Below are 27,934 nucleotides of genomic sequence, written 5' to 3'. Positions count from 1 at the left end.
TACACACATAATGTCTTTTGATTTAAAAAAAAAATGCATTCGTAAGTATAAACAAAGATGTGTTTAAAAAAATTACATTGATAATTGAAAGTATTCAGACAACATAATAACGTTAGTACTTTCCTGTGAAGCTATTATTGGCAATTAGAACTCTGAGACATCTACATTAAGAAGTAATTTGATTTTGTTGCATTGTGGTTCAGTTTCTATTGGCAAACAAATCTTACATTTTTCTAAATTATGAGGCTCCATCTGATGGACAATTTCACAGTTCTCCTTAAATTTCCAATGGGATTCAAGTCAGGAGATTGGCTAGGCCACGTATCTTCTATTTTTTAGAAAACAGTCTTGGGCTTTTTTTGGCTGTTTGGGGTCATTGTCTTATTTAAACATCCATCTTCTCTCTTTTCTTGGCTGATGAAATCAAATTCTGTTCTAATATTTCCATGCTTTCTTCAATGATGTGTGTAATGTCCCAGTGCTGTTTGCAGAAAAGTAGCCCCATTTCACGATGCTCCCACCTTCGTACTTCATTGAAGGTGTTATTAGAGTCATACGCGCAACGCTTCTTTCTTCAAACAAGACGAGCTGAATTATTGCCACAGTTCTGTTTTTGTATTGTCTGTCTGGAGTTCATTGTACTTTTGTCCCATCACCACATTTTGTCCACACTAGACATGTAAATCTGTGAAGTGCTTTCAAACTGAAGAATGCAGCTTCTATACTTTGTGCCAGGAAGCAGCCTCAGCAGTCTCCGCCCACATGTAGACGGAGCATCTGACATCTGAGCTAAATGGGCTATCGTGATTTTGTTAGCATCATTCTGATCACCTATCTGCACATCTGTGTGAAATGTGAAGCATTTTCCTGCTCTATGTGTTGTGACTGAGCTTTTCATAGCAATATATATGAATCATTCTACAAAATTGGTTCAGAGTTGACAACCCGTTTCAGATTTTTAACTGACTTGGATTTTAGACTAAAATCTTTTTGCTTTAAATGACCCTGTACCTTAATAATATATATTTTATTAAAACAAATGATTAAACATTCCATTTTGTCACTACTAATACAATCACGCATGACGGTGTTGCCACTGACTTCATTTGTGTATAGTACAGTCTTTACTTGCATTTATGGATGCAGCGGCGAATGATGTTTACTGACAATATTCCCAATATTCCCAAGCCCATCTGCTGATATCCATCCCAGAAGGTCTGGTTTTTGGTGCAGTGCCATCCAAGAGATTAAAGATCATGGCATTCAGTTGTGGTTTTTGATGGTCTTTTGATGATGTTGTGCACTGTAGAGGGTGAAGTACCTAAAGTCTGTGCAATCACTAATTGAGGAACGAAGCATTGTTCTTAAACTGAGGCGAGTCATAAAGGACCAGACCTTTCCTGGATGCTCCGTTTATATCTATGCATGATTATATCAACCGTTTAAGATGTTTTTCACAACGTCCCTAGTCTTAAATCGCTCCTGTCGCAACTTTTTTGGAACATTTTGCAGCCATTAATTTCAGAATTAGCGCATATTTATAAAACCTATGCAACTGATAAGTTAAGATCTTGTTAAGATCTTGTCTTTGAACTGTTTTTGTTTAGGTCCAAGTATGTTTAAAAATATAACTGCTTTGTTTTTATTTGCATTTCATTTTTTAGGAACCAAGCTTTGCATATCACTTCACAAATATTTGGCTACATCTCAGGAGAAACACTACTTGTACATGTGGGTCTTGGCATGAAAGTGTTTGGGAACCCTTGGATTAATGGACTTAGTGGTCTTGGTTCCTCTTAAGTGCTCTTAGGGGGTTTTTCATGCCGCTGTCATTCTTGGCTTGTTCATTATGGGTTTTCACCCACATTTTTGTAAGGCTGCGTTGTGATGTTCGTGAAAAGTACTATACAAAGGAAACTGAGTTGACGTGATTGAATGCAGAATTGACTAATTGATCTCTATGCTACAGATCCGTAACGCTGCTGCTAACGTGCTGAGAGAATGCTGGCTGCTCCACCGGACCACCCAGGCCAAGAATAACAATGGTGAGCACCGGCACCACCAAAGATGCCTGCTGGAGGCCATCCGTGTGTAAGTAACCTGCTATGTGCCATCACCTGCCTGTTATGTGTAACCCTCATGTAATTTTAGCCATAGATGTTGTTCATGCAAGCTGCTTTTTACATGTTGTAAGTGAATGCGATGTTTGGAAAAAATATTTGGATGCAATTTTTTCACATCGAAACCAATACACATTGTGTGCAACACAATTCTTTTTAAAAGCAGCATGAAGAGCTTCATCACTTCTTTCAGGAGATGAAGATTTTGAGCAGAACTCAGTTTGAGCTGTTTCTGGACATGCTAACACATTTGTCAAAAAGTTTCAGTGGCTAAAACAAAGCTAATCTGTCAGCTTGGTTGTCACCATGCCAACGCCAGAGACAACAATGAGTAGTCAGTGAGTTCATATATATATATATATATATATATATATATATATATATGTATATATACACATATAAAATACCTGTGTAATTTCCCCAAATCTCCTCAAATAGTCAAAGGTCATAACCTAGATGTTCATAAAACAGAATGTTATGCCACAAGAAACACTCAATACTCCACAATTATGTACTGTATGAATCTGTAGTTCTCTACAGACTGGATTAAAATCATTCTACAATTATTACTGTCAGACTGTAAAACTACACACACTGCAGATTCATACTGGATTAAAATCACTCCACAATTAATACTGTAAGATTATAAAACTACACACACTGCAGATTCATACTGGATTAAAATCACTCTACAATTATTACTGTCAGACTGTAAAACTACACACACTGCAGATTCATACTGGATTAAAATCACTCCAAAATATCTGACTTATACGTAGATATTGTATCATATAATCAATAATAAATAAATACATATCTGCTTTTCCAACCTGAAGAAGCAATTGGCTGGCAACCTAACTTAGCTAGCTAAATAAGCTGTTGCATTCTTTTTATTTTCTTTTATGATGTTGTTTTAGAGTAACAAGCACATCAGCTCTTTTTTAAAATTGAATATCGCTGTTGTCGGAAGAAAACCTTCTATCTCCATTTTTGATCTTTTTCAGTTTTTGACATAATTTGAAAATACCTGTTACCCTTTTACATTGTATGTAAATTTCATGATGAATGGATCAAAAGAAATGCCCCAAAATTACTTGTAAAAAAGTCTGGTTCCATTGACTTACCATTGACATTAACAGTAAAGGTTTTTTCCTTCTTCTGTAAAGTTATCTTTCTGGAGATACAAGGTTTTCTTCCGACAACAGCGATATGTCATTTAAAGTGCCGGTAAACTAATTAAGTTAATGTAAGTGAATAGTCAGCATTGTCTTGAGTACTGAAAATGTGAACTTAGAGTAATTCAAAGTAACTACCTAGGTCGTTTTTCATTGAACAGTGTTTTTACTCTTACTTAAGTTGCTTTTTGTTAATAGTTAATAGTTAATAGCTTGTTCAAGAAATGTTTTGGCATGTTAGTTTCAGGTTCTGTGTTCTTATAGCATTTATAGCACTTGATTCATTTTTCTGTGGATTCTTATTGTAGAGGGCGGGGCTAAAATCCACCCAGGGGGTGTATATGTGTATGTGAGCTGGGAGAGAGACACGTGAGCTGGGCAGCAAACGAGCTGTTAGAGAAAAACTCCACTAAAGCGCCACAACTTGTGCAAAAGCAGTGTCTCTTTTAATAGCGGTGAACACTAAAATACTTGTACTTTTAATTAAGTAAATTATCACTCCAGTAGCAGTTATGTACTCTTACATAAGTAGGGATTTTCATTAGACTTTCCCTCCCTGGTTTTTGCAAACTGGTAAAGTAAATTTGCTCATTAAATCATTTTGAAAAGCCAGGTAACAGGCAGTGTATCAATCTTTATTATCACTGGACTACTACCAAGTCCACTGGTTTCGCCATCTCCCTGTCGATTGTTGTCCAGTATCTATTGTTTACAATCTGCAACTCGCACCTTCCTGCAGATAAGGAGAAGATTGGGAGAGGAGGTGTGCAGTTGGCCGGCCTCACACTCACACCAAGCACAGGAAGTTCAGATGTGTGAATTTCTGCGTGAGCTTTTAACAGCGTTAACTGAAGGAATCTGGTCTGGCCTTCACAGTGTTCCACGTTGTGTGTGAGAACGAGCAGCTGAATGAGCGTGTGTCCGAGGGCGTCCGCGAGGGTGGAGGGATTTCGGCTTTCCTGTTTTACAGTTAGCGGGACCACTAAAAATATTCTGGAAAGAAAGCTGCGACGGTAGCTTCCAATAACTCACAGTACTTTTAATACACAAACAAAGTACATCATTATTCATACCGGATTAAAATCACTCTGTAGTTCTTAAATTTAGACTGTAAATACTACACACTCTTCAGATTCATGCTGGGTTTAAAAACTCTCTACAATCATTACTGTCAGGCTGCAAAAACTGACTGCATTGCAGATTCATTCTGGATTAAAATCAGTACTTTAAATATACAAACCATCAAAAAGTACACATAATTAGTTACTGTATTTAAGTACTTTCCTAAGTATCTATACATTATTAAAGGGGCATTCCAGCTTAAAACTAGCATTTGATGTTACTTGTTATGTTATGTAGTATTCTGCAGCGCAACACTGCACCACTCAGCCTCATCGGTTTGACAGAATTCATGAATTTGTACCCATTTTCAGATTCTCACTACAAAACCCAGCATGCAACATGCAAATAACCATTGGGAATCCCTCCCCATGGCGAGGGACCGTAAGCATAACCACTGACATAGTGGCTAATACAGACACAATATTCAGTTTGCTAATAGTAACATTCTATCTTCCTTCATTTGAAACCAAAAGAACATTTTAAACAGCCTCCCCTCAAATATCTGCCCAAAGTTCTTGTAAGTTCCCAAGAGCTCCTGCCACCTTTAACGTACATCATCAGCCAGGGGTTTCCTGGTCTTTAAACTGGAAAATCTCACTCTAAAACATAATGCAGGACACCACTGTAAGAGGTGAGAAGGCATGTTTACATTTTAGATGGAGTGCCCCTTTAAAAGTTTGTGGTTTGTTTTGTTTTTGTTTTTTTGTTTGTTTTTTAATTCTTTTTGTGCAGATTTTACTGTTATTTCACTGCATTTCAACGTAAAATACCCTACTTTTTACTCCACTACTTTGCGCAGCACATGTCAATATTCTTTTCCATGAAATTGAAGAAAACAAGATTGTTTAAAGCAGTGAATGAAGGCCTACAGGAAGACAAAAAAAACCTTTTGGAAAATGTTTGGGAAATTTTCGAAACAGCGATGTTTGGGTGCCACAGTATGCAATGTGTGTGACTGAACATAAAATATGAACAGATTAGACTTTTGTAAGTTTGTTTTAAACCTGACATCAGGCCGAATGCTGTCAAATTAACTGAAAACTTTCACTTGCAAGTGGACAATTAACTTTGGGGCAGTGAATTTTGTTTGTAGCGTCAAGGGGCAAAAATTAGATGAAGCTTCTTTGTGCGCCATTGTTGCATGGCATATGTTAACGCTGTTTACAGTTTCTAATCATTTTCTGTTTCTTTCTTACCATTAAGTTCATTAGGTCCACCAGAGAGTACTTCCACAAGTGGTTAAGAAACGTTGGTCTAAAGTAAGAAAGAGAAGACAATTTCAAAACTAGTCATAGCACAGCAGATCTTCTAACTGTCTGGAATGTTTGCCTCATTTTCAAACTCTGCAGCCACACAAAAGTCCTGATTAGAAATTACTTATTAAAAATAATATAACATGAATCACCTCATTAATCGGAAATAACTCATTTTCCTTTTGAGGGAAGCACGGTATCAGGGAGGGTCTCTAAACTAGCTGAATGTTTTGTCTCAATAGGCGGAGGTGGTGGGAGAGAGAGGTTATGATTAATATTATTTTTCTCCACTCTCTGGTACACAGTGATAAGTACTGAGGAGACATGTAGGTTCACTGGTCATTTTGGATAGCAATTAAAATGTCTATATTTACATTGTAAAGATCATGACCCCTGGTTCCTATCACTACCATTTTACAGACATACGAGTTGGTAGGTTTCTCTATAATGCACTATTTTGTATGAAACCACTCTGAATAATGTGGTTTACTTCTCACTGATTGAATTATGCAGGAAGTTTGAAAAAAACGGAGGAATTCAACTTTAAGAGGCCATTTTGTTGGCCATTCTCTCCTCAGCTTCATTCGGTGTTCTTTTTTTTTTTCATAGGCTACCATTTCACACAGTGACACGCAGACACTGGCCATTTCTGCATGCTTCAGCAGTTACTGCCTGCGCTTCCCCCCTGCAATATTGGTTTCCGTTCTGCTTTTTTGGAGCAGCAAATTTTCATCTAAAGTTAGGCCAGCCTCAAAGCCACTATGTCAAGCAATGTCAAGCAATAGATCGGCTGCATTACCTAACCATACCAACTCCTTCCAGAACAGTATTTATACATCAGGACATCATGAAACATGAGAGCGTGTCCACTTTACTTGGCGCCAGTTTAGTGTATCATAGTCCACCAAACAAACATACGGGGCTCTCAAGTGCCACCAAGTAGCATATCATCGATATCTTGTGAAAAAGAAAAAGGTAACTTTATAGAAGAAGGAAAAAACGTTCTTAACATGTTAATGTAACTCGCAAGATTGTATTCATTTTAGACTGCTCCTGTTGAAAAAAAAAAATCACAAAAATCTATGTGGACTAATGTGGACCCTGCTAATTATTAGGGTCAGGTGTTTTAGCCATACCCACTGCTAACAGGCATATAAAATCAAGCACGTAAGTCATGCAATCTCGATAGACAAACACTGGCAGTAGAAAGGGTTGCACTGAAGAGTTCAGTGACTATATGTGGCACTGTCATAGGTAGTCACCTTTGCCACAAGTCAGTTTGTGAAGAAATGGAAGAGCAACAACAGCTCAGCCACGAACCAGTAGACCACTCAAACTCGCTGATCCTCTGTTGCATCACGGCCTACGGAGTTCAAAACTGCCTCTGGAAGCAACATCACCAGAAGAACTGTACATCAGGAGCTTCATGACATAGGTTTTCCTGGCCTAGCAATTGCACACATGCCTAAGATTACTGCGCAATGTCATAAGTCAACTGGAGTGGTGTAAAGCATGTCACCGCTGGACTGGAGCAGTGGAAATGTCTGGCAGATGCCAAGTATAAATTACCTACCAGAATACACAGTGCCAGCAGTAAAGTTTGGTGGAGGTGGGATAATGATCTGGAGATGTTTTTCAGGCTCCTTAGTTCCAGTGAGGGGTGATGTTAATGCTACAGCATACCAAGATAATTTTGTCAATTCTATGCAGTTAAATGCAAGTTTGGTCAGGAGGAACTCCAGCGGCCTGCCCAGAGCCCTGACCTCCACCATGCTGAACAGAGGCGAACTGGAACGTTGATTGCCAGCCAGGCCTTCTTGTCCAACATCAGTGTCTGACCTCACAAATGCTCTTTTGACACAAATTCCCTCAGACACACTCCAAAATCTTGTGGAAAGCCTTCCCAGAAGAGTGGAGGCTGTTAAATCCTCAAAGAGGGCAACTCCATATTATTTCTCATGGTTTTGAAGTGAGATATACCTAGCAAGCTCATATAGGTGTGGTGGTCAGGTGTCCACAGGTGTCCATATAGTGTATATGGGACTCCCAAGTGGCACAGTTTAGCATATCATCTCTGTCATATGAAAACCTCCTATAACCGTACAAGAGAAGGAAATGTGTGAATGTAACTTGCAAGATTGTATTCCAAGTCATTTTGGGCCATTACTGTTGGTTCATTCTTCATTAATTATTCACACAATACACAAACGTTTTGTTATGATGGCGATGATAAATTTCATCAAAGCATATCAAGATGAAAGTAGCCATTTACCGGCTATTTTTAAGAAGCACGTTTACTGCTGACCTTTGTGTACAGTAATACTAAGTGACATCTTTTTTTATTCTCTCCATAGATTTCGCCACCTGCGGCTGAAGCAGAGGAAGCTGAGAGACTATACCAGTGAGATGGTGGACCTCTCCAAGGTAGAAATTTACACTGAATTAATTAGATTAGGCTCGAATTGTGACAAATTAAAGGAAAAACTGACAAGGTGTAAAGTACCACAAGCTGCCAGAACAGCTTCCTTGTGCCTTTCATAGATTCTACAGGTATCTGGAGCTGTACTGAAGGGTCAGAACACCTCAGTTGGTGTTTTAATTATGGTGTGGTGAGCGCAGTGTTCAGTTGGGTTGATATTTGGTGACTGTGAAGGCCATAGCGTTGGATTAGGGCTTGAACATGCTGAAAGAAATGACTCCCATCAGGATGGGGATGTTTCGCCATAGGGTAAAGGTGATCGGTCATAATAACTTTGTAGTGATTTACAGTGACCCTTCCCTTTAATGGTACCCAAATTTTGCCATAATAAAGCCCCCCCCCCACAGCATAACAAAGCTTGGCGGACTTGGTGTACACTGCACATTCACTCTCCCACTTGTGGAGAATGTGGTGAGGGATGACTCATCTGCCCATATCACTTTTTTCCACTGAACTTCCAAATGTGCATTCATCTGTAATGGAGACAGACTGTCCTTGACCGTTGACACAGTCTGATTACATCTTGCAGTGACGTTCTCGGTCATCTGAGGGACGGCAGTTCTTCTGTTTTCCCTTGTGTGAGCATCGTGGTCACCAAATATGCACTTTTAACCACCGTTTCCAGCACTGTTTACTGATGTCTCTCCCATAGATCTAGATGCAAATGTTACTTTAGTCACTGTTCCTGTTGCACTGACCAGTTGAGGAGTCTTTGTGACCGAGGCTCCCGCCATTCTATCCCCAATAATGATCTCTCTTTCAAAGTCTTTTGCCAGATTGATCCAATATCAAGTTCAGCATTTTTATACGTACAACAGAACATGGTAGGATGTTAATTGCTAAACTGGTATAATGCAGTGCCTGTCTGAAGACATCTGGATTTATGCTTCACCATTCTTTTATTTAGCCACACTCACTGGCCATTTTATCAGAAACACCTACCATATACTTGCACTTTGTAGGTTTACTGTTGACTGTACTTCATCCATTACTGCTCAGTTTATCATCCTCCTTCTACCATGTTCATTAATGGAAAAGGACCACTGTAGGACCACAACTGACCAAATATTATTCCATTCTCAGCACAACAGTGACACTGACATAGTAGTGTGTGCCGTGCTGTTAGTAGTACCAGGTATCAGCCACAGGGTGTTTAACTTGTGGACACTTACTGGCTATTTTATTGGAAACCCCCTCCTTGTAGGTGTACAGTTAAAAACTAAAGCTAATCTCTTGCCTTGTTTAATTTGTATTAGTCATCCTTCAGACATTCATCATTCAGAATGGTCCAGCACCCAAATATCTGGCCCTTTGGAGGTCTCTTTCCATTGATGGTTGAGATAGAGGGCAGATGTTAAATGCTACACTACGTGAGAGGGGGTGGAATTATTATGAGCAGATCATATAGCAAAACTATGGAAAAATAGATTGCCTGCCGGTGAAGACAAATGTGCCAGGCTACAGCCAAACGGGAAAAAGAACCAAGTCAGATAAGCTGAAGCAGAAAACAACACAGTTGTGCTGGTTACTGTAGCTCTTAAAATCAGTCCAAAAACTGCTAAATGCAATTTCAATGTTGTGGCTATTTTCAGACCGTTCTATGCAGCTTGACTACCATGGCTTTTCTCAGGCTTTAGTTTGGAGGTGGGGGGCCTCCAACTCCTCAACTGTAGTATGGCTTCTATGGCAGCAACAGATGCGCTCCAGTCTGTAACTTTATGCCTACAAACTGCAGATATATGGTAGGTGTTTTTGATAAAGAGGCCAAAGAATGTATGTACAAGGTAGGTGCAGCTAATAATAAACCGGTAACTCAGTGTAATCAGCTGGCAGCTTGGTGTCCTCCTTGTAAGCAATGGAGGAGTGTTTGTGTTGACTGGAAAATATGAAAAACAAATGGCTAACACAAATAAAAGCAGAAAAACAATCTGTCAGCATTTTTGAAAAATGTTTTTTTTTTTCTGCAGCGGTCAGTTTGCGCATGCAAAGTTTTCCCCATTGTATTGTTTTTGCATAGCCACAACCATTTGATCAGCAGCAAACCAGAAATATGCAAAAGGTTTTAACAAAAGTGCTACTTACTGCGTATTTAAGTGCTCAGACTACTGTCCAGTACATTTCATTGTCTACCGCTCATTGTTATTACATGCAGAGACGTTTAAAATGTCTCTTGAGACTTGTGACTTGAAGTCTCTCACACCAAAAAATCTAGCTTAAGTCAATGAGGGAAGCCGGGCATAGCAAAACATTGTGAGATTTACAGTATGTCAATTTCTTGATACAAAGAAATGTTTAAAAGCATAAAGTTTATGCTTGTGTAAACGAGTGCAAAAATTCTATTCGATTAGTCAAATATTGTTTTTGCTCAGCTTATTTTAAAACAGAGACGCAAACCTTTAATTCTATGAAATAAAGGGTTGAAATTGCAGTAAGTTTTGTTCGGAGCTGAAGCACTATAGTGGCAGTTATTTTCTAATTGCTGCAGCAACACTAAAATAATATTTTCATGGTATTTACATTACTGTGCAAAATTCAGAGACCACTCTTATTTAATTTTGGGAGATTAGATATAAGGTAAGGAAGGGGAAACTAAAAGGAAAATAAGTGCAAAAAAATAGGAGTTTCCAAAACTGGAGTTCAAAAATATCTTAAAAGATACAGCAAACATGTAGAGAAGTTTTTACCAAGAAAAGAAAAAAGACAAAGCAGTGCAGAAGTCCAGACCTCAACATCACTGAGTGTTTTTGGATTACTTGGAATGTGAAAAGCAGAAAATGCAACCAATTTCTGAGGCTGAACTTTGGAGGTGTGGAAAAATATCCCTGCAGATTTCTTTAAAAACTGGAAGTGAGTCTAATGAAAAGAATGGTAGCTGTAATAAAGGTAAAGAGTGGACACTGAAAAAATTATATTATATTTAGTTGTTGAGGATTCTGTGACATTTTGTCTTAAATATGTTTTCTACGGAAGCCCTAAAGGGCCATGGATTTGCATGTTTTTTTTGGTTTTTTTTTACTTTTTTCATGATAATGTAGTTTACATTAGTTTTCTTGAGATCTCATGATATTTATGTTGTTAAAATGGCAAAACAAATGTTTTCTCAAGATCTATAGATTTATATCATTATCAGAACATAGTGGACATTGTTTTAACATTCATTGTGTTGTGATAATGAAGTAAATAACAAAGGATCAATACTAATTAATTAAGAAAATAAGTCATTATCACAAAAAATGAGTCCAGTGCTCTTTAAGGCTTCCATAGTTTTGTGTTTTTTCCAGACACTGAAAAATCAACTATTTTGAAACTGTTTTGACTAGAAATTCAGTAAATTAATACTGGTCTCTGGACTTTTGCACAGTACTGTACACGCCATTGGCGGCCTTTGTTCGGTGTACTGAAGTGGTGTTTACATACTAATTACTTCATATCACTGATAAATATTCAAATGGCTATACCTAATATGGTCATAGTATCTGAGTGGAGCACCAAAACACATAACTGTCACCTACATCACTGATTGCAACCTTCTTTTCACCACTAGAACAAAAAAAAAGCATACTCAAGGGTCTCTGTTGCACCCCCAACAGATGCAGATGATCATGTGTGACCTGAGTGCAAACTGGAACAATTCCTACCGCGAGCTGGAGCAGCGGATCATCTCCATGGAGCAGAAGCTAGATGAGCTGGGTCAGTCTTTCCAGAGCACCTCCCAGCTGCTGAGCCAGGCCCTGCATCGCCGTCGCCTTGACCACAGGTACCCTTCCAGCCATATTCAACAGTGTGATTAATTGGAAAAGGGGGCAAAAGATATTACAGAGAGGGGCTAATCTCACCCAGTGAATATCTGCCAGTACTGGGTTATCTGTTTCTTAGGGCTGTTAAAGTCAATGGGTTATTGTAAATGTGTAAATGTGTTAAATTATTTGTCTTTTAAAGCATCATCTGAAACCCCGAACATCATATCTAACATGGTTTTATATCGACATGTCCTTCTGCCACAAAAAGTAGTGGCGTTTTGCATTACGGATAGATCCATAACAGTGTCGCAACATCAGGTTCAGCTCAGCTTTTTCGCCAGTCTGAAAAGCATTTCACAGGTGTAACAATGAAGAAGGCGGAATGCAGGTGCAGGTCCGAGGTTTTATTGCACTCCATGATGAAAAGGCCTAACCTAAGAAAGAACACTAGAAATCGAGACACTACACTGAAAGAAAACAAAGGACCGGGGAGAGCAAGAAAGACTCACAAGATAGAGCCTGTAAACACAAAGACTACAAGACAACAACCAGAGGTAGAAATACAACGAGAAACAGAACAAGAAACAGGTGAGGGGAAGGATGAAAAGGTGGAGCAATGGAGGAACAAGAAAACAAAAACAAAAATATATGGCGAAGAGACATGAGAAGGAAGGCCAACCTAGAAGGAAATAAATTGCTAAGATGGAAATATTGCAACAGCCCATCTTGTTGAATTGTATTCTGTCTGTTCCTGGCTGGTCCCAGCTTGTTATCAAACAATCAGATTGTGCCATCAGAACTAATTGTTGTATAAATAATATGTATACACTTATTGGTTGGAACATGCAGCCATCATTGCTCTGACTGAACGTCGGTGATGAAAATTAGAAACTGTGTTCACTGTATAAAAATGTGATTTTTGTGTTCAGGTTTCATGTAAATCCTGCGTGTACATAATGAAAATAATAGAATTGGAAAACTGAATGTAATAAACACATTCTAATGAAGCTTATTTTGTCGTATAGCTATAATGAAATGCACTGCTTTTTAAAAGGAAAACTCTTCAAGGTGAAATTCGAGCAAATAAATATGATTAATCATGATCAACTGCACAAAATAATGCAATGAATCGTGAGCAATTACTTCAATCATTTGACAGCCTTACGGTTTTTAGACAACTATCTTTCTTAAGGCATTATGATTATTGTAGGGGGTTATATAGCCTGGCTATATTATAGCATAGCCAAATAGAAAAGTTTGCCAAAATAATAGCAGCTTTACAGTCTCCAAATCCCCAAAATGTGCAGTGTAGCTTTTTTTTGTATATTGTTGCTGACGGAATGAAACATTGTATCTCCAAAATGGCGACAACCGAAGGAAAAAACATTCCTAACTTTAAGGGAAGTAAACCACGCGGGGTCAACAAACGTGCTGGCGCATCAAATTAGGTGTTTCTCGATGTTTCTATCAATATCTTTGCAATAATACAGCAGAGAAATACGGTTCAAACAGTTCCTGAATCTGTGGAGTTTGCCTCTTACTGTGTGTAATCAGTGGATTTGTATGTCCGTCGCTTGAAACTGGCCAATAGACATTGAGGCAATCACTGAGGTCTTACCCATCACGTCAAAAACCCTTCGTTTTATGATCAGTCGCCTCGGACACAGCTGTGAAATGGTCTGTTATAATGTTTGCAGCTGCTGAAGTTGCTGTATCTTACATTTCACTACTTTTGTGAACCTTAGACTTTGGTAAACCCTTTTCAAGCACCAAAACAGTTTGTCCACATGAGTAAAGCTACACTGATCAGCCATAACATTATGACCACCTCCTTGTTTCTACACTCATTATCCATTTTATCAGCTCCACTTACTATATAGGTGCACTTTGTAGTTCTACAGTTACAGACTGTAGTCCATCTGTTTCTCTGCATACTTTGTTAGCCCCCTTTTACCCTGTTCTTCAGTGGTCAGGACCCCCATGGACCCTCACAGAGCAAGTACTATTTGGGTGGTGGATCATTCTCAGCACTGCAGTAACACTGACACCACGGGTGGTGTGTTTGTGTGTTGTGCTGGTACGAGTGGATCAGACACAGCAGTGCTGCTGGAGTTTTTGAACACTGTGTCCACTCGCTGTCCACTCTATTAGACACTCCTACCTTGTCAGTCCACCTTGTAGATGTAAAGTCAGAGACGATTGCTCATCTGCTGCTGCACAGTTTGTGTTGGTCATCCTCTAGTCCTTCATCAGTGGTCACAGGACGCTGCCCACAGGACTCTGTTGGCTGGATATTTTTGGTTGGTGGACTATTCTCAGTCCAGCAGTGACACTGAGGTGTTTAAAAACTCCAGCAGCACTGCTGAGTCTGATCCACTCAGACCAGCGCAACACACATTAACACACCACCACCACGTCAGTGTTACTGCAATGCTGAGAATGATCCACCTCCCAAATAGTACCTGCTCTGTGAGGGTCCATGGGGGTCCTGACCACTTAAGAACAGGGTAAAAGGGGGCTAACAAAGTATGCAGAGAAACAGATGGACTACAGTCTGTAATTGTAGAACTACAAAGTGCACCTATATAGTAGGTGGGTGGTAGGTGATATAGTGGACAATGAGTGTAGAAACAAGGAGGTGGTCAGGATGTTATGCCTGATCGGAGTATGTTTTCACAAGAGATATTAAGAGTTTCTAAAACCACACTTCAGTTTTTCAGCGCTAGGGCGAAATGATCTCGTTACACAGTCCTCCAGGTCAAAATGGCCTGATTATAGAGAGAGAGCTGAGATTGTTCCAAACATTGTGATGTATAACATGTAGGTATCACGTCATATGCAAATGTCTTTAAAGACGCATTTATGAATATATGCAAAAATCAAGAAAATGCCCTTAGACCCCAAAGGGTTAATGGAAAATGATTTATTCCATGTAATTTTGGATGAATTCTCTTGGTCCTTTGGTCATTACATTTTGACACAATGTAAAGGGCAGCTGGCAAATTTGAATTACATCAAAAAATGAAAAACGACAAAAATGGAAATATGAGGTTTTGTCCCAACCGTGTGGATATACTTCTTATCCCTAATGACACAGCCCATCCCAAAATTTATTGAGTCTCATCTAAAGCCTGGTAAATGGCATATGGCCTCCATAAAGGCTCCACTGGCATTAGCATACCTGAGGTTTAAAGTGTTGACGTGGTAAGTGTGACAGTGCTTTAAATTCCCAGACAAACTGTTTACTGCCTACCATTCTATTTAGGTTTGATGTAAGCCAAAAGAAAAAGGTAATTGCTGAGTTCATGTCTTACTTTCTTTTTCCAAACAGGTGACCTGGGGCAAATTTCTCCTCCGAGACGCCACAGCGGAGGCCACTGTCCTCTCTATGTCCTCCGCTGATTAAAACTGCACAAGCCACTTACAGCGCGGTGTAAATGGAAGACTTCCATGATACGTGCACATTATTTTTTCCACGGACCTCAAGCTGCAATGACTTTCTGTGAAAAAGAAAGAATATCCCTATACCACACCAGGGTATGGGACAATGGGATAAGGACTTAAATGTATTTATGACAATATTTATGTTTATCTCTTATCTGCGACACTGAAAAAAAGAAAATAGAGAGCGGCTTCGGTGTTGGTTTGCTTTAAAGGTATGAAATCCTCTTGGAGGATCGTGAAACTGTTAAAATTTAATTTCCACTATTGCTTTGAATGCCAGTTTCCCTGGTTATTTTGAATGCTGTCTAGCTGGTCCATGACTTAAAAGGAAACTGTCCATTTTAGCGGTGATGCAGTCGACCCAGGCTGATGTATGTTAATATTGGTGTACTGCTCCCTCTGATAAATAACTATTGTCCTAACGTGCCTCTGTTGCTTTCGCCACTGCGGCTGAAGTGATTTCTCAGCATCTATGCCTCAGACTTTTGTATCTACTTCATCTATACTTCAGTCTTACACTCAAAGCAGATTGTGTACTCTAAACAGGTTTCGCCAGAGTAGTGAAAACCTCAGAATGTCTGGGTAGATGTGTCCATTTCTTTGGTGTCCATTATAATGCACAGATTATAAGCCCAAATGTTCTTTTGCACATTTTTTTTTTTTTTTTGCAGTTTATGCTCTACAGCAACCAACCCTCCTCCAGGAGATCTACTTTCCCGTAGAGTTCACCTGCAAGGAACTCAGTTCAAGCAGCATCACCAAAAACACAACTGTGAACTGAAACTTTCAGTTTCCACCTGTCCTTAGCTAAGACGGTCTGCGCTGAGTGAGCGCTTGTACAGATATTACAGTTCGTCTTCAGTTCCGTAAACAAACTTCCCAAATTCCCCCCTAGCAGTCTTCACGTTCTGAAAAAGGCTCAGGTTTTTCAGTTTTGCTTTGCAAATCAACACGCTTTACATCCAATCCCAAAATATTGTTTAAGACGTGTCCATCTCTTGCTTAGCAGTTCAGTCTACAACATGCAAAACAGCTTTCTGTTTTTTTCTACTGCACACAAACAAAACAATACTTTATTTGTCCATTTATATAAATAGATTTAGACTTTACTTTTCACATTTGTAGATCTGTGTTACAACTTGTTTCCTCAAAATGTAGCACCTGGTTAAGTAACATGCAGTTCTGATGCTGAGTTTTAAAGTGATCCAGTTCACCCAAATCTTACTCAGAGGCTGGTTTATTTGAGTGCGATTATCACCTGCAGATAAAAAAGGTTTTTCAAAGCATTTTCTTGATTACTGAATCTATTAAGGAGAATGCATACTGTGTCATGCAAATGCAACTGTTTTAACGGGGTTCACATATCAAAAGCAAAGGGGGGAAACACTGATTATGCTGTGAAAAGGCCTCACGTCTGATTGTCTCAAGGACATTGGTGTAACGGAAAAAAGCTCTTTACTGCCTGATCCTGTTTTCAAGTTCATTAAAACTGAAGTCGTGTGCTCAGAGGTAGAAACTAACTCCTCGTGTTAGGCAAGAACTCCCTCAAGTGGTTAAACATATATATTGCACTACAACAAGTGTAAAATGTACAACGGCATAAGTAGGTGTAAACATTGTGCCTCATTCACCAACTGTTCTTCCTAAGTTTTTTCTTAAATTTGTTCTAGAGAAGGGTTCTAAGAAAAAGTCTACGTCAGATTCATGACGTGTTCTTAAACCACAGAATTGTTTGCACCTTTGTGCTCTTGTGTGTGTGGTGTAGATTCTGTTCTTACCTAAGAACAAATCCCAAGACAAGAAAACATCGGTCAGTGTCAGAATCTTCATAAAAACTGCTTAAGTGGGTTTTAAGAAGAAATTTCTTCTTAAGAACAGTTGGTGAACGAGGCCCATTGAGATTCTGACATTCACCAATGTTTGTTCTTAGGTAAGAACAGAATCTCCACACGCTAAAGAGCACAAAGGTGCGAAAAATTCAGTGGTTTAAGATCACGTCATGAATCTGATATGTAAGGACAAACTTAAGAAAAACTTCTGAGTGGATGAGGCCTACTGTTCCCAGAATAATAAAATGTTTTTGGTCATAATCAAGAGTCTGAGACAGCTATACATATTGAAAGCCTCTGATACTTAAGCAAGTACAAAGCTGATAAATATATTAGATGTTATTCAGTTTTAGATCCTTTGCAAAGGCTGGACTCTGGAGGCAAAAGTGGGTTCTCTAGAACATGAGGAGTTTGTCTTTTCCTTACACTAACTAAAATCCAGCTGTTTGTTATATCTCTTGATCTACTGTATGCCTCAGCAACGTGGCAGCCAGATTGGTGGACGCCGTACAGCTTGCCTATAACAAAGAATTTTACACATAATGCAATGTTTTTTTATTTAGTGGAGGATTGGTCAGGTTTTTCTCAACTCTATGAAGCTACCTGACATACACTTACTGGCCACTTTCCTAGGTACTCCCATCTTGTATTTAGTGTCTTTATCCATTTGATCAGGTCCACTTACCAAATAGGTGGACTCTGTTGTTCAAGAACAATTGTAGTTCATCTGTTACTCTGCACAGCGTGAGGAGCAACAGAACTTTTGTATCTAACTTTACATCTACAAGGTGGACCAACAATGTAGATGCATCTAATGCCATTTTTCGACCAGGCAGTAGAGCATGGTACGGTTACAAATCTGAACACGAAACTATCCGTACTCTGTATGAGCACCTGTGTTCATTTCCTATCGCATAAAAGAACCATAAAAGTAGGCGGCACTCTCTTTAGCTTGTGTAATTCACCTTTTACTCTGCATTTGGTTTTATGTGAGAGTCACAGACAGCGATTCCGGCTGAGTTTTCCTTTTTTGAAATAATGGTCATCTGACTCTTGTGACAGTGATGATTGCGTTTGACCAATCAGTGGTTTGTACCATTACCAGCATCACCCATTTGTTTCTGCTCAGTAGCTAGAACTGTAACAGAATTTAGCATGTGTAGGATACGGCTCACTTGGCAGTGGAAGGGACATCAAAATGGGTGATCTCAGATTTGTAAGCACACTATACCACACTGTCTGGTGGAAATACGCCATAATAACTCTATGAACTCTAAGTAATTTATTTAAGGTTTTCCACTAGGCAGCACAATACGGAATGGTTGCAAATCTGAGATCACACATTTTTGTCATTTTTCCAAAGCCAAGAGCTGTTCTGTACCCAAGTACCCTTGCTGAATTTGGTTCCCCTTCCTGATGGGATGACAAGTGGGCAGAACCAAATCGTATGAGTGGAGCTAGAAATAGAGCAGGCCGTTGATTGGCCAAACACAGTCTTCTGTGGGGACACAGAAGTCAGATGACCGTTCTTATAAAACCAAAAAAATCCTAGCAAATCAAAATGACTGTGACTCTACACCTAAAACCAAACGGCAAGTAAAAGGTAAATGAGAACGTAAAGCTCCTCAATTGTCGTTACTGTTGTTTTTGTTGACTGTTAGAACCAGATTTGTGTGAGAAATCGTGCCACAGACCAAAGACTCTACTTCCGTGGTTCTGTTGTGCGATGTGAAACAGATACAGGTTCTCAACCAGGTGCAGATAGTTTTGGATTCGGTTTAGAATACGCACGGTGTACATAGTGTTAAGAACACCGCAGTGTCTGATCCGCTTGTACCAACACAACACCCACTAACTGAACCCACTAAGTGCTGAGAATGGTCCACCACCCTGGAGAGAAAGACTTGGACTATCTGTAATTGTTGAACTACAGTGTTCACCTGTATGGTAAGTAGACCTGATAAAACTGACAATGAGAGTAGATAGGGGTACCTAATAAAATGCACCAGCGAATGCCCATTGCATGTACCACTTAAGAAGCACTTATCCAATACAGTTTTGTTTAAAAATCAATCTGTTTTAATTTCAGAGTAATACATGAGTCAGACCCACCACCAATATGATCATACAAACCTAAGTCTCTATATCACAGCATTAACTCTCCAAACCAAAATGCCTAGTTAGTCTTAATCCAACAGAAAAAAAACAGTGCAGTGCTCAGTAAGTCTTTCACTACTTTTAATGTCCTTTTACTATATAAACGTCCCTGAAAATCCCTGTTTAGCTAGGTGGCTAAATCAGCAACAATTTTTTTTAAGCGTTTGCAGGATTTGGAGTTTTTAAGCATATGCCACAGTAAGGCAGAAGATCTTGCAAAAGCCTGTCCACAGTCACAGTGAAACACATTTCTGCATTCTCGTCTGGTACCCTTTTTCATGTTTGATGGCCTAAACCTAAAGAGCACCTTCTGCTTGTGGGAGGCCAAATGATGAGTCCCTTGGAATGTCTGTCCGCAAGCTGCACACACATACCGCATGGCTTCAGCGTGCTGCACCTGATGTCGTAGCAAATGCAGCTGCCGCTGGAAGGTCCTTCCACACTGGCACCTATGCAAGCGTGGCCCGCGGTGCTGATAGCGGTGCCGGATGCCCAGTGAAGGCTGCCTGGCAATGGCACCGCAGTGGCGGCACGGGAAGATGGTCTTGGAGTGCCAGCTCTGCCGCAGGCGCTTCTGAAGGGCCAGCTCCTGGCTTTGATTAACAAACATGGCAACTATCTTTAGGTGGTTTTCAGAAGGTAGGGGAAGTTGGACTGGGGAAGAGGCGCTGCAAGAACCCTCAAGGTTAATGCTGGATTGAACGGGGGCCATGAAATGGGCTTGGGTGGATGCTGCACTAGAGACAGGAGCAGGAACAGACTGTGTTAAAGGGACTGTGACAGGTCTGACATTTCCTGGAAGTCGCTGGCTTGAAGAAGGTAGTGTCTTCATACTGCTAGTCGAAACAAGCATGGGTGTAGGAAACTGGACAGGCGTAGGGGAGAAAGATACAGTAACTTTTGTGGAAGTAGTGGGATATGTGGGGATACGGAGAGCGACCTTGGACTGAATAGATGCTGGGGCCGGGAGAGATACAGGTAGGGATGTACAGACAGGGACACGAACCGGGCGCTGCTGAGGCAGGACAACACCTTGTAAAACAACTTCTGTTGGCTTCATGCTGGCTGAAGAGGAAGCTGGGATCAACACCTGCACTGGTCCAGTCTTTGCCTGAGTAGAAGTAGTTAAAGAAGTTGCAGGGTCCTGCCCATTAAAAACCAAACTCGTCACCTTCTGGTCACTGTTTAATGTCATAGTGGCACTAACTTGGGTAGAGGATGGATTGTTGGGCAACATGGGTATCGTGGAAGCAGACATTGTGCCATGTTTCTGAGATCCGTCAACAACGTTAATGAGGTTGTTGGAGTAGATGACGTTCAGGGAGGGAATGGCCTGACTACAGCCATTGTTGAGCGGTTGCTTAGAAGACACTCCAACAGCAGGTGAAGGCACAAATTTTAGAATCATTGTAGAGGGACTTTTGACAGTGTTTGCAATCTTGGCCGGTGTAGGGATCTGACCACTGGGAACCCTGGTACAACAAGCATGCTTTGTGAAAGAGGTCTGGTTGGGAAACACTAAGAGGCAGGTTGAGCAGACATACTTGGTTAAGGGGTGGTTCTCAGCCTGATGTTTCTGCAGCAACTGATCACTCCCACATGTTACACCGCACATGTAACATGTGAACAGAGGCATGCACTTGCACCGCTCCATGAGATTTTCCATGCTAGCAACTTTGCTAAGGCCACAGGAACTGCAAATCTGAGGGCCTTTAATTGAGCTGGGTTCTGGACCTGCAAGGAGTTTTACAGAACTGAGTGGTTTCTCAGTAGATGTGTTGGGTTCAGGACCTGTACTGACTTTTCCAGAACTGAGTAGTTTCTCATTAGATGAGCCAAGTTCAGGACCTGCAATGACTTCTACAGAACTGACTGGCTTCTCATTAGTGTTTGTACAAGTTTGTCTCTGTTGGACATTCCTGGTCCTTAAACCTTTTGATTTGCGAAGTAATCTTTGCAAACTATTCGCTGGGACATTGACGTTGTTGTCTGAGGTCATGCAAGATGCTGTATCTGAATCTGAATCTGAGTTCAGATCCTTCTCCGGGGAGTATACTGAATCGTCTAGAAGTGAAGAGTCACTTTCTTCCTTGATCTCAATATTTTCCTCATCCTCTTCCTTAATTATATCCTCCTCAATGGGCGCACACTCCCAAAGGTTATCCTCACTGTCATCCTCCACCTTGATGTCAAGCTCCAGCTGCACCGGCTCCAATGCAGCTGAGGCAGAGGAAGACAGTGAAGACTTGTGAGGGGGTTCTTGTTCTGTGTTACTGGGCTTATCCCCCAGCTTTTGGATTTTGAACACCTTTTCATATGTTGCCTGCAATATGGCTCTGCCTTTATGATTCGTGCCCTCTCTCCGTGGCACAGTGTGAAGCACCACAACCTCAACCTTCTCCTGCTGGTCATCCTTAGAGTCCATAGTGTTTTCGTTATTATTAAATGCATGTAAAGTTTCACTGTTAATGTTTTTAGCATTGTCTGTATTTAACCTGGTGGAACTGCGAGTGTTGTATGCAGGTGCTTGATCTGAACCACTGGGATTTCCGAGGCTTTGTGTGCAAAAGTAATTATGATCCCTAAAGATTGTGTACACGATTTGATCCTCGTCTGTGGTCTTTGTGGTGCTGGTTTCCTTCATCTCTCTTGGCTTCTCATTAGTGTTTGTACAAGTTTGCCTCTGTTGGATGCTCCTGGTCCTTAAACCTTTTGATTTGCGAAGTAACCTTGGCAAACCATTCACTGGGACATCACTATTGCTGTCTGAGGACATGCAAAATACTGTATCTGTATCTGAATCCGAGTTCAGATCCTTCGCAGGGGAGTATACTGAATCGTCTAAGAGAGAAGAGTCACTTTCCTCCTTGATCTCAATATTTTCCTCATCTTCTTCCTTTATTATATCCTCCTCAATGGGTGCACACTCCCAAAGGTTAGCTTCACTGTCATTTTCCTTTGTCTCCTCCATCTTTCTCAATACAACCTCCCTCTCTTCCTCCTCCTCCTCCTTCAGGTACTTTACTTCCACCTCCTCTTTCTCAATTACAACCTCCTCCACATCCTCATCCACAGACTTCTGTTTCATTGAGCAAGGTGACATCAGGTCATCAGGTTCCTCAACTTTGCAGTTTTGAAACATTTCGAGATGTTTTTCCATGTGTTGGTTCATATGCCACGTATTACGAAAACTGATTTTGCAGCTTTTACAGTAAAGATGGTACTTAGGATGGGCATTTTCCAGGTGCAAAGCCAGTGAGATTACGCGAGCGAACGTCACCTGACACAAGTGGCAGCGCACCTCATCTTTGTGCACACTGAAGTGCTCAATAAGGTTGTTGAGGAAAGCAAAAGTTTCACCACACACACAGCACATACAATCTCCAGAGCCTTCATGAAGAACGTGTCCTGGGTTGAGATCATCCTCCTCACTGGAATCCTCTTGAAGGTTGTAATGCTTTGGAACAATACAGGTGCCCTAAAACAAAATGAGTATGATTACAAGACAAAAAAATGATGAACGAACATGTTCAGAAATTTGGAATCACTTCTTATTATAGTTGCTGTTATTTTATTCAACATATACAGTACAGACTGATATACTATAAGCTGGACACCAGAATGGGCTTTAATGTTTTAGCCAATGTGTCATTGTTCATTGTTCTTAGGAAGTTATTAAATAATAAATAATATACTTTATTTTTCCATCCACGGTAATTTTTTGAAACAAAAGAGTCCCACAAAAGATTAGTGGAGTGATAACACAGAAGAACCTATTTCTGGTTCCCTAAAGAACCATGTTTGAAAATGAGATTTGTGGGTGTGAGGGACATTTACATTAACTAAATTTAAAAAAAAAAATTTTTTTACACTTTTTTTAAACTTACATGTAAAACAAAACTGCAAAGAAAATGCACCACAATACATAAGCATTTCGCTGACGTTGGAAGAAAACCTCCATTTTTGTCATTTTTCAGTTCTTGACATAATCTGAAAATGCCTGTCGCCCTTTACATCAGGTCAAATTTTCATGATGAATGGACTAAAATACATGACCCGAGATTACTTGGCAACAGGTCTGGTTCCACTGGCTTACATTAAAAGCAAAGCAGGTTTTTTCCTTCTCCTGTAAAGTTACCATTTTGGAGATACAAGGTTTTCTTCCGACAACAGCGATTTATAGAATGTAGATGTTAAAATAATATCCACCTGAAACAGCACTGCAGAGAAGTGCAACACTCACTTGTATAAATGCAGATATTTTACTGCCGTCTCACCCAAACATTCTGCTGTTCCAGAGTATCATACGTCATCAAATATCTGTTTGTTGCATCAGTCAAATGTAAACATCTGTCCAATGTGGCTATTTTGTTTTGCTATTAAGCAAATAGCAGTACATTACTGTATTGTATTTGTGTTATGGACACTGAGTCCCCTGGTTCCCATCACCACCATTATAAAGAAATGAGTGATTTAGTGAATTAGTGGTTTTTCTACAATAAACCGTCTGAATTGTGCAGAAATTTAAAACAAAAATCACTGGAATGTCCCTTTGACTCGGGACTTTTGTTCTTGTTTAAATTTCACAGAGATAAGTTCACTCACTTGAGTCCGTTGAGTAATAGTGTTAACAACTTGCTGTAGCTCCAGTTCAGCATCAACCTCGTTCCCCACCGTCTTCTCAAACACAATTTCCATGGCAACCTCGCTCATACAGCGCAGCTGTGAAACATCATACAGAAACTGTGAACAGGTTTAAAGGGGAGTTCCACCAGTTTTTTTTTTTAATTCCCCATAATTCAGTGGTTGAGATGTGACCAAAGTCATTCAGAGTGATTTGATGTGAAGTGATTCATTACAGAGAAACTTACTGACTCAGATTTCTTTACAGTGGTGGTGAATGGAACCAGGGGTCACAATGTCTACAACACTAATGCAGCCATTTTATTCACTATCCAAAATCACCAGTTAATACAGACGTCTTCCGAGTTTTTATATGTAAATGTTAATGATGGTAAATCTAAAAAGTTGTTTGCCTCACAACAACCTACAGGCACCTCTATACCATTTTAATACATTTTATGCCAAAATATTATCTCAAAGGTATTAGTAATACTTATTTGTGACCATTTTATGCAAAAACTTCTTTGAGGGATTCTGTAAGTTTCTCTAGAGCAGAGCGTTTCACACCAAACCACTCTAAATGACTTGGTTTACATCTTAACCATTTAATTATGCAGAAATTACTTTTTACACAACATTGAAACTCAGCTTTAAAGCTTTAACATATGACTACAGATGCATAGACATCTTCCAGAGTGCTTCCATGAGAAGCAGCCTCTCTCAGGGGTTTTAACAAAAGTTTGAAAAGACTGTATTTTAACCAGCAAATGAAATCTCTATTTTACAGAGTGGATTAACGCAGATGACGGCTTTAAATAATAAACATAATAGTACTGTACATACACCGCTGCTTTCATTCCTCTATGATAATGTAGTCTGTATTGACACCCTACAAAAAACCCTGCAGGTTTCTATTGCTAAGAATGAGTGAACTTCAAAAGTGTCAGAGATTAAACTGTGAGGTGGTGAAAGGGAAATTCCATTGTTTTTTCAAAATTTTTGCACAATTCTGTGGCTGAGGTGTAAATTCAAGTCATTTAGAGAGGTTTGATGTGAAATTCTCTGCTTTAGAGAAACAGATTTCTTTACAGTGGTGGTGATTGAAACCAGGGCTCACCTACAAGACAAATATAGCCATTTTATCTACTATCCAAAACCACATGTGAATCAACAGGTGTCTGAGTTTTTATATGTAATGTTGACAACTGTCAAAATCTGAAAAAAATACGTTTTGTTTGGGGACTATTTTGCCTTGTAACACCTTGCATGTACCCCTCCACCATGAATGAATTAAAATAAATGGACTGAAATACAGTTTAAGCCAAAACTTTATCACAAACCTATCATGAAACAATGCCTTAGACATCAGGCAGCTTATATCTAATCACTTCATGGAATGGCTTTCTTTTAGAGGTGGACGTCTGGTTCCCATCACTGTCACTGTGAACAATTCCGACTCTGTAAGTTTCTCTAGAGCAGAGCGTTTCACACCAAACCTCTCGGAATGACTTGGTTTACATCTTAACCATTTAATCACGCAAAGATTTTGAAAAATCGGTGGAGCTCCCCTTTAAATATGTGCTGAACGTCAGATGGAAGCGTCGCCACATTATTTTATTTACTTCAAGAAAATTCTGGAAAAATATTTTTGGAAGATTTTTAATTTACCGACTTTTTTAAACGGCTGAACACCAGTACTCACTCGCTAACGGAAACCCGGACAGCTAAACCACCACCCCGCGTATATATGACAAAAGATAACAGACATAAAAATTAAAAAGTGATGAAGCTCAAGTCAGCTTCGTGTTCGAACTCTCCCGTTCCACCTTAAATGCTGCAGCTGTTCCATTCACGTGCCTGTAACTGAGGCGCCCGAACGTTAACTGCAGCACCATTTAAGGTGGAACGGGGAAATTGGAACAAGACAGTGGCGAATGAGTAGCTGACTTCAGCCCCGTGAGGAGCGCATCCTCACTACCCTATCCTCCTTCAGGTCTCCTCTTAGAGGGAAACGCGCCACAAACTCGTAGCTAACTTTAATTTGAGTTCTTTTCGGGGGTCTTGAGTGAAGTTGACGTCCATTCGTCGCTAGTATTTCAGTCAGAGGGGTGTTAATTCAGAGCCGCCCACCTCGTGTTTTAAACTTTAGCCAGCGAAACAAATGAGCCACACGGAACCAACACGTTCCCTCACTGTTCCCCACTTACCCGACCAACTGATTAAACCACATTCTGGGACACGCTTTCAGACCTCAGCCACTCAAACACCCGGCAGCGCGCCGTCCCGGCCAAACCCGCAGACTTTATCAGCTCATTTTCCTCTTTTTTTCCAAATCGTGTTTTTATTTACGAGATCACCTGCGCATGCGGGCTTTTTAATCGGTTAGCCCTGCGCATGCGTCTGTCCGTCTGTCAACCCGTTCCTGTTTCCACAAGTGTGCTCATCAGTTCCCACAGGTTTTTGTTTGTATCGAATCGTATTCAGTGTGTTATTCAACGCATTTCCTTTATGTACAACAAACATACTTCACTTATAATCCTTTAATAAGCCAGTAATAGAGAAGGAAAGTGGGCAGACCGCTTCCTATGTTCTGCAAGCTTACAGTGAAGTGGAGGTGATGTATATTACAACATAACGTCCCTTATTCCGTTCTGTGTGACACTATGTCAACAATTAAAACGTAAAGAAATACTAAAATAAAGTTATGTACAGTATTAAACGAGTGTTTCCTCAAAACGGACTACAAAGCCTGTCGCGCGGATGACGTCACTTCTCAGACAGCCTACGGGGCGGCTCCGGCACAGAGCCGTGGGATTTGTAGTTCAAACCTGTAGTCTTAATCTTCACTGCGATGCGGCTCAGCCCAGTATTCTGCTGTTGTGTTGTATTCGTATCTGCAGTGCTAGTAGGCTCACAAAATGGCTGATTCACAAAAGTTTCGGCTTTAAGTGGTTTTTAATCCGTTAAAATAAAAAAAATGCCCCCATGGCGAAATGAATGGCGGGGCAAATAGTTTTGAATGCAACCAGCAGATGGCGTAGGTCTGCACTTTTCCACCACATTATTAAGAGGGCTTGCTGCAGTCTAAGAAGGCACAGACGGTTAAATGAGAGGCAACACCATAATACTTGGGATTCCTCCCATCAAAACGTTCTTTCTTAACGCTAGAGGGCGCCCACAAGGGAGAGCACACTGAACAGGGAGGATGGCTAAAAATTATAATTATAATTTAATATTTTTCTGGGAATTTCTTTAGTTTTAGTAAGTAGAAGAATTATTTAATTATATTATAAAATGTTATATAAAAGTAGAAAGTATTTTGTAAAACAATCAGTCGTAGAGGTGGGTAATCCAGGTCCAAAAAGTAAAAACCCTCCCCAGGATTTTGTTCCAACTGCTTGACTTGTCTAATTTGCTCAAACCAGCAGCGAAGGTGTTCAGGCGGTTGGAATTAAATCCTGGGGAGGGTTTTTACTTTTTGGACCCGGATTACCCACCTCTAAGCCTAATACCACCATGATGTGATACTGGGGAAAGGACGCATTTAGTGTGGTGGCCTATTGCTCACTGTTCTTTTGCATATTGGAGAAATGGGGGCGAGGGGGGCTTTGATTCGTTGCGGTACCCACGAATGCACCTTTCCGTTTTTTCTGCAGCAAACATTTAAGCTCTAGCGTTTACTGATACGTAGTGATGGGGATTCCAAAAGAATCGATTCTCAGACATCGATCTCCCAACAGGTTCTCCCAACAGGTCTGGGAGTCGGGGTCGACTCTTAGTCAGTGACTCTAAGAGTCGAAATGCTTGGAGACGACTCTTCTACATTTAAAACAGGAATAGTCTGAGTCTGAGTAGAGAGTTTGTTTATTTGCCAGCTTTAAACAAAATCTGATCACCAGCCAATCTAAGAACAAACTCTGCTCATAAAAACGTTTTTGATCCGTCTGCTACTGAGTTCTGATTGGCTGGCGAGCTGATCAGCTCATCAGCCC

At 40.2% G+C, this 27,934-nt stretch overlaps 2 protein-coding genes across 3 annotated transcripts in view; one reads left to right on the top strand and one right to left on the bottom strand.

Moving 5' to 3' along the window:
- kcnn4 (potassium intermediate/small conductance calcium-activated channel, subfamily N, member 4) overlaps window positions 1-16,579 on the top strand; it is a 71,504-nt gene extending 54,925 nt beyond the window's left edge. Inside the window, exons 6-9 of the mRNA XM_036593518.1 lie at window positions 1,970-2,091; window positions 8,025-8,094; window positions 11,740-11,906; window positions 15,221-16,579. Of these exons, the coding sequence (XP_036449411.1) occupies window positions 1,970-2,091; window positions 8,025-8,094; window positions 11,740-11,906; window positions 15,221-15,224 (363 nt within the window). The 3' untranslated portion in view covers window positions 15,225-16,579. The remainder of the gene's footprint in view (window positions 1-1,969; window positions 2,092-8,024; window positions 8,095-11,739; window positions 11,907-15,220) is intronic.
- Window positions 16,580-19,218: 2,639 nt separating this feature from the next.
- Window positions 19,219-26,333, bottom strand: si:dkey-79d12.4. Of its 2 annotated transcripts, XM_036593495.1 has the most exons (3): window positions 26,150-26,333; window positions 23,925-24,041; window positions 19,219-22,797 (listed from the first exon to the last, which is right to left on the bottom strand). In XM_036593495.1, exons 2-3 carry the CDS (start codon window positions 24,030-24,032, stop codon window positions 19,447-19,449), a joined length of 3,459 nt encoding a protein of 1,152 aa, XP_036449388.1. In that variant the 5' UTR covers window positions 24,033-24,041; window positions 26,150-26,333; the 3' UTR covers window positions 19,219-19,446. The 2 variants fall into 2 exon arrangements, with proteins under 2 accessions (XP_036449388.1, XP_036449398.1); XM_036593505.1 differs by lacking the exon at window positions 23,925-24,041.
- Between the last annotated feature and the right edge of the window lie 1,601 nt (window positions 26,334-27,934).

The sequence above is a fragment of the Colossoma macropomum genome, unplaced genomic scaffold (genome assembly GCF_904425465.1).
Source record: "Colossoma macropomum unplaced genomic scaffold, Colossoma_macropomum, whole genome shotgun sequence".
Classification (NCBI taxonomy): domain Eukaryota; kingdom Metazoa; phylum Chordata; class Actinopteri; order Characiformes; family Serrasalmidae; genus Colossoma; species Colossoma macropomum.
Note: the sequence above shows the minus strand (reverse complement) of the source record. Positions and strands in the feature narration are given on the sequence as shown.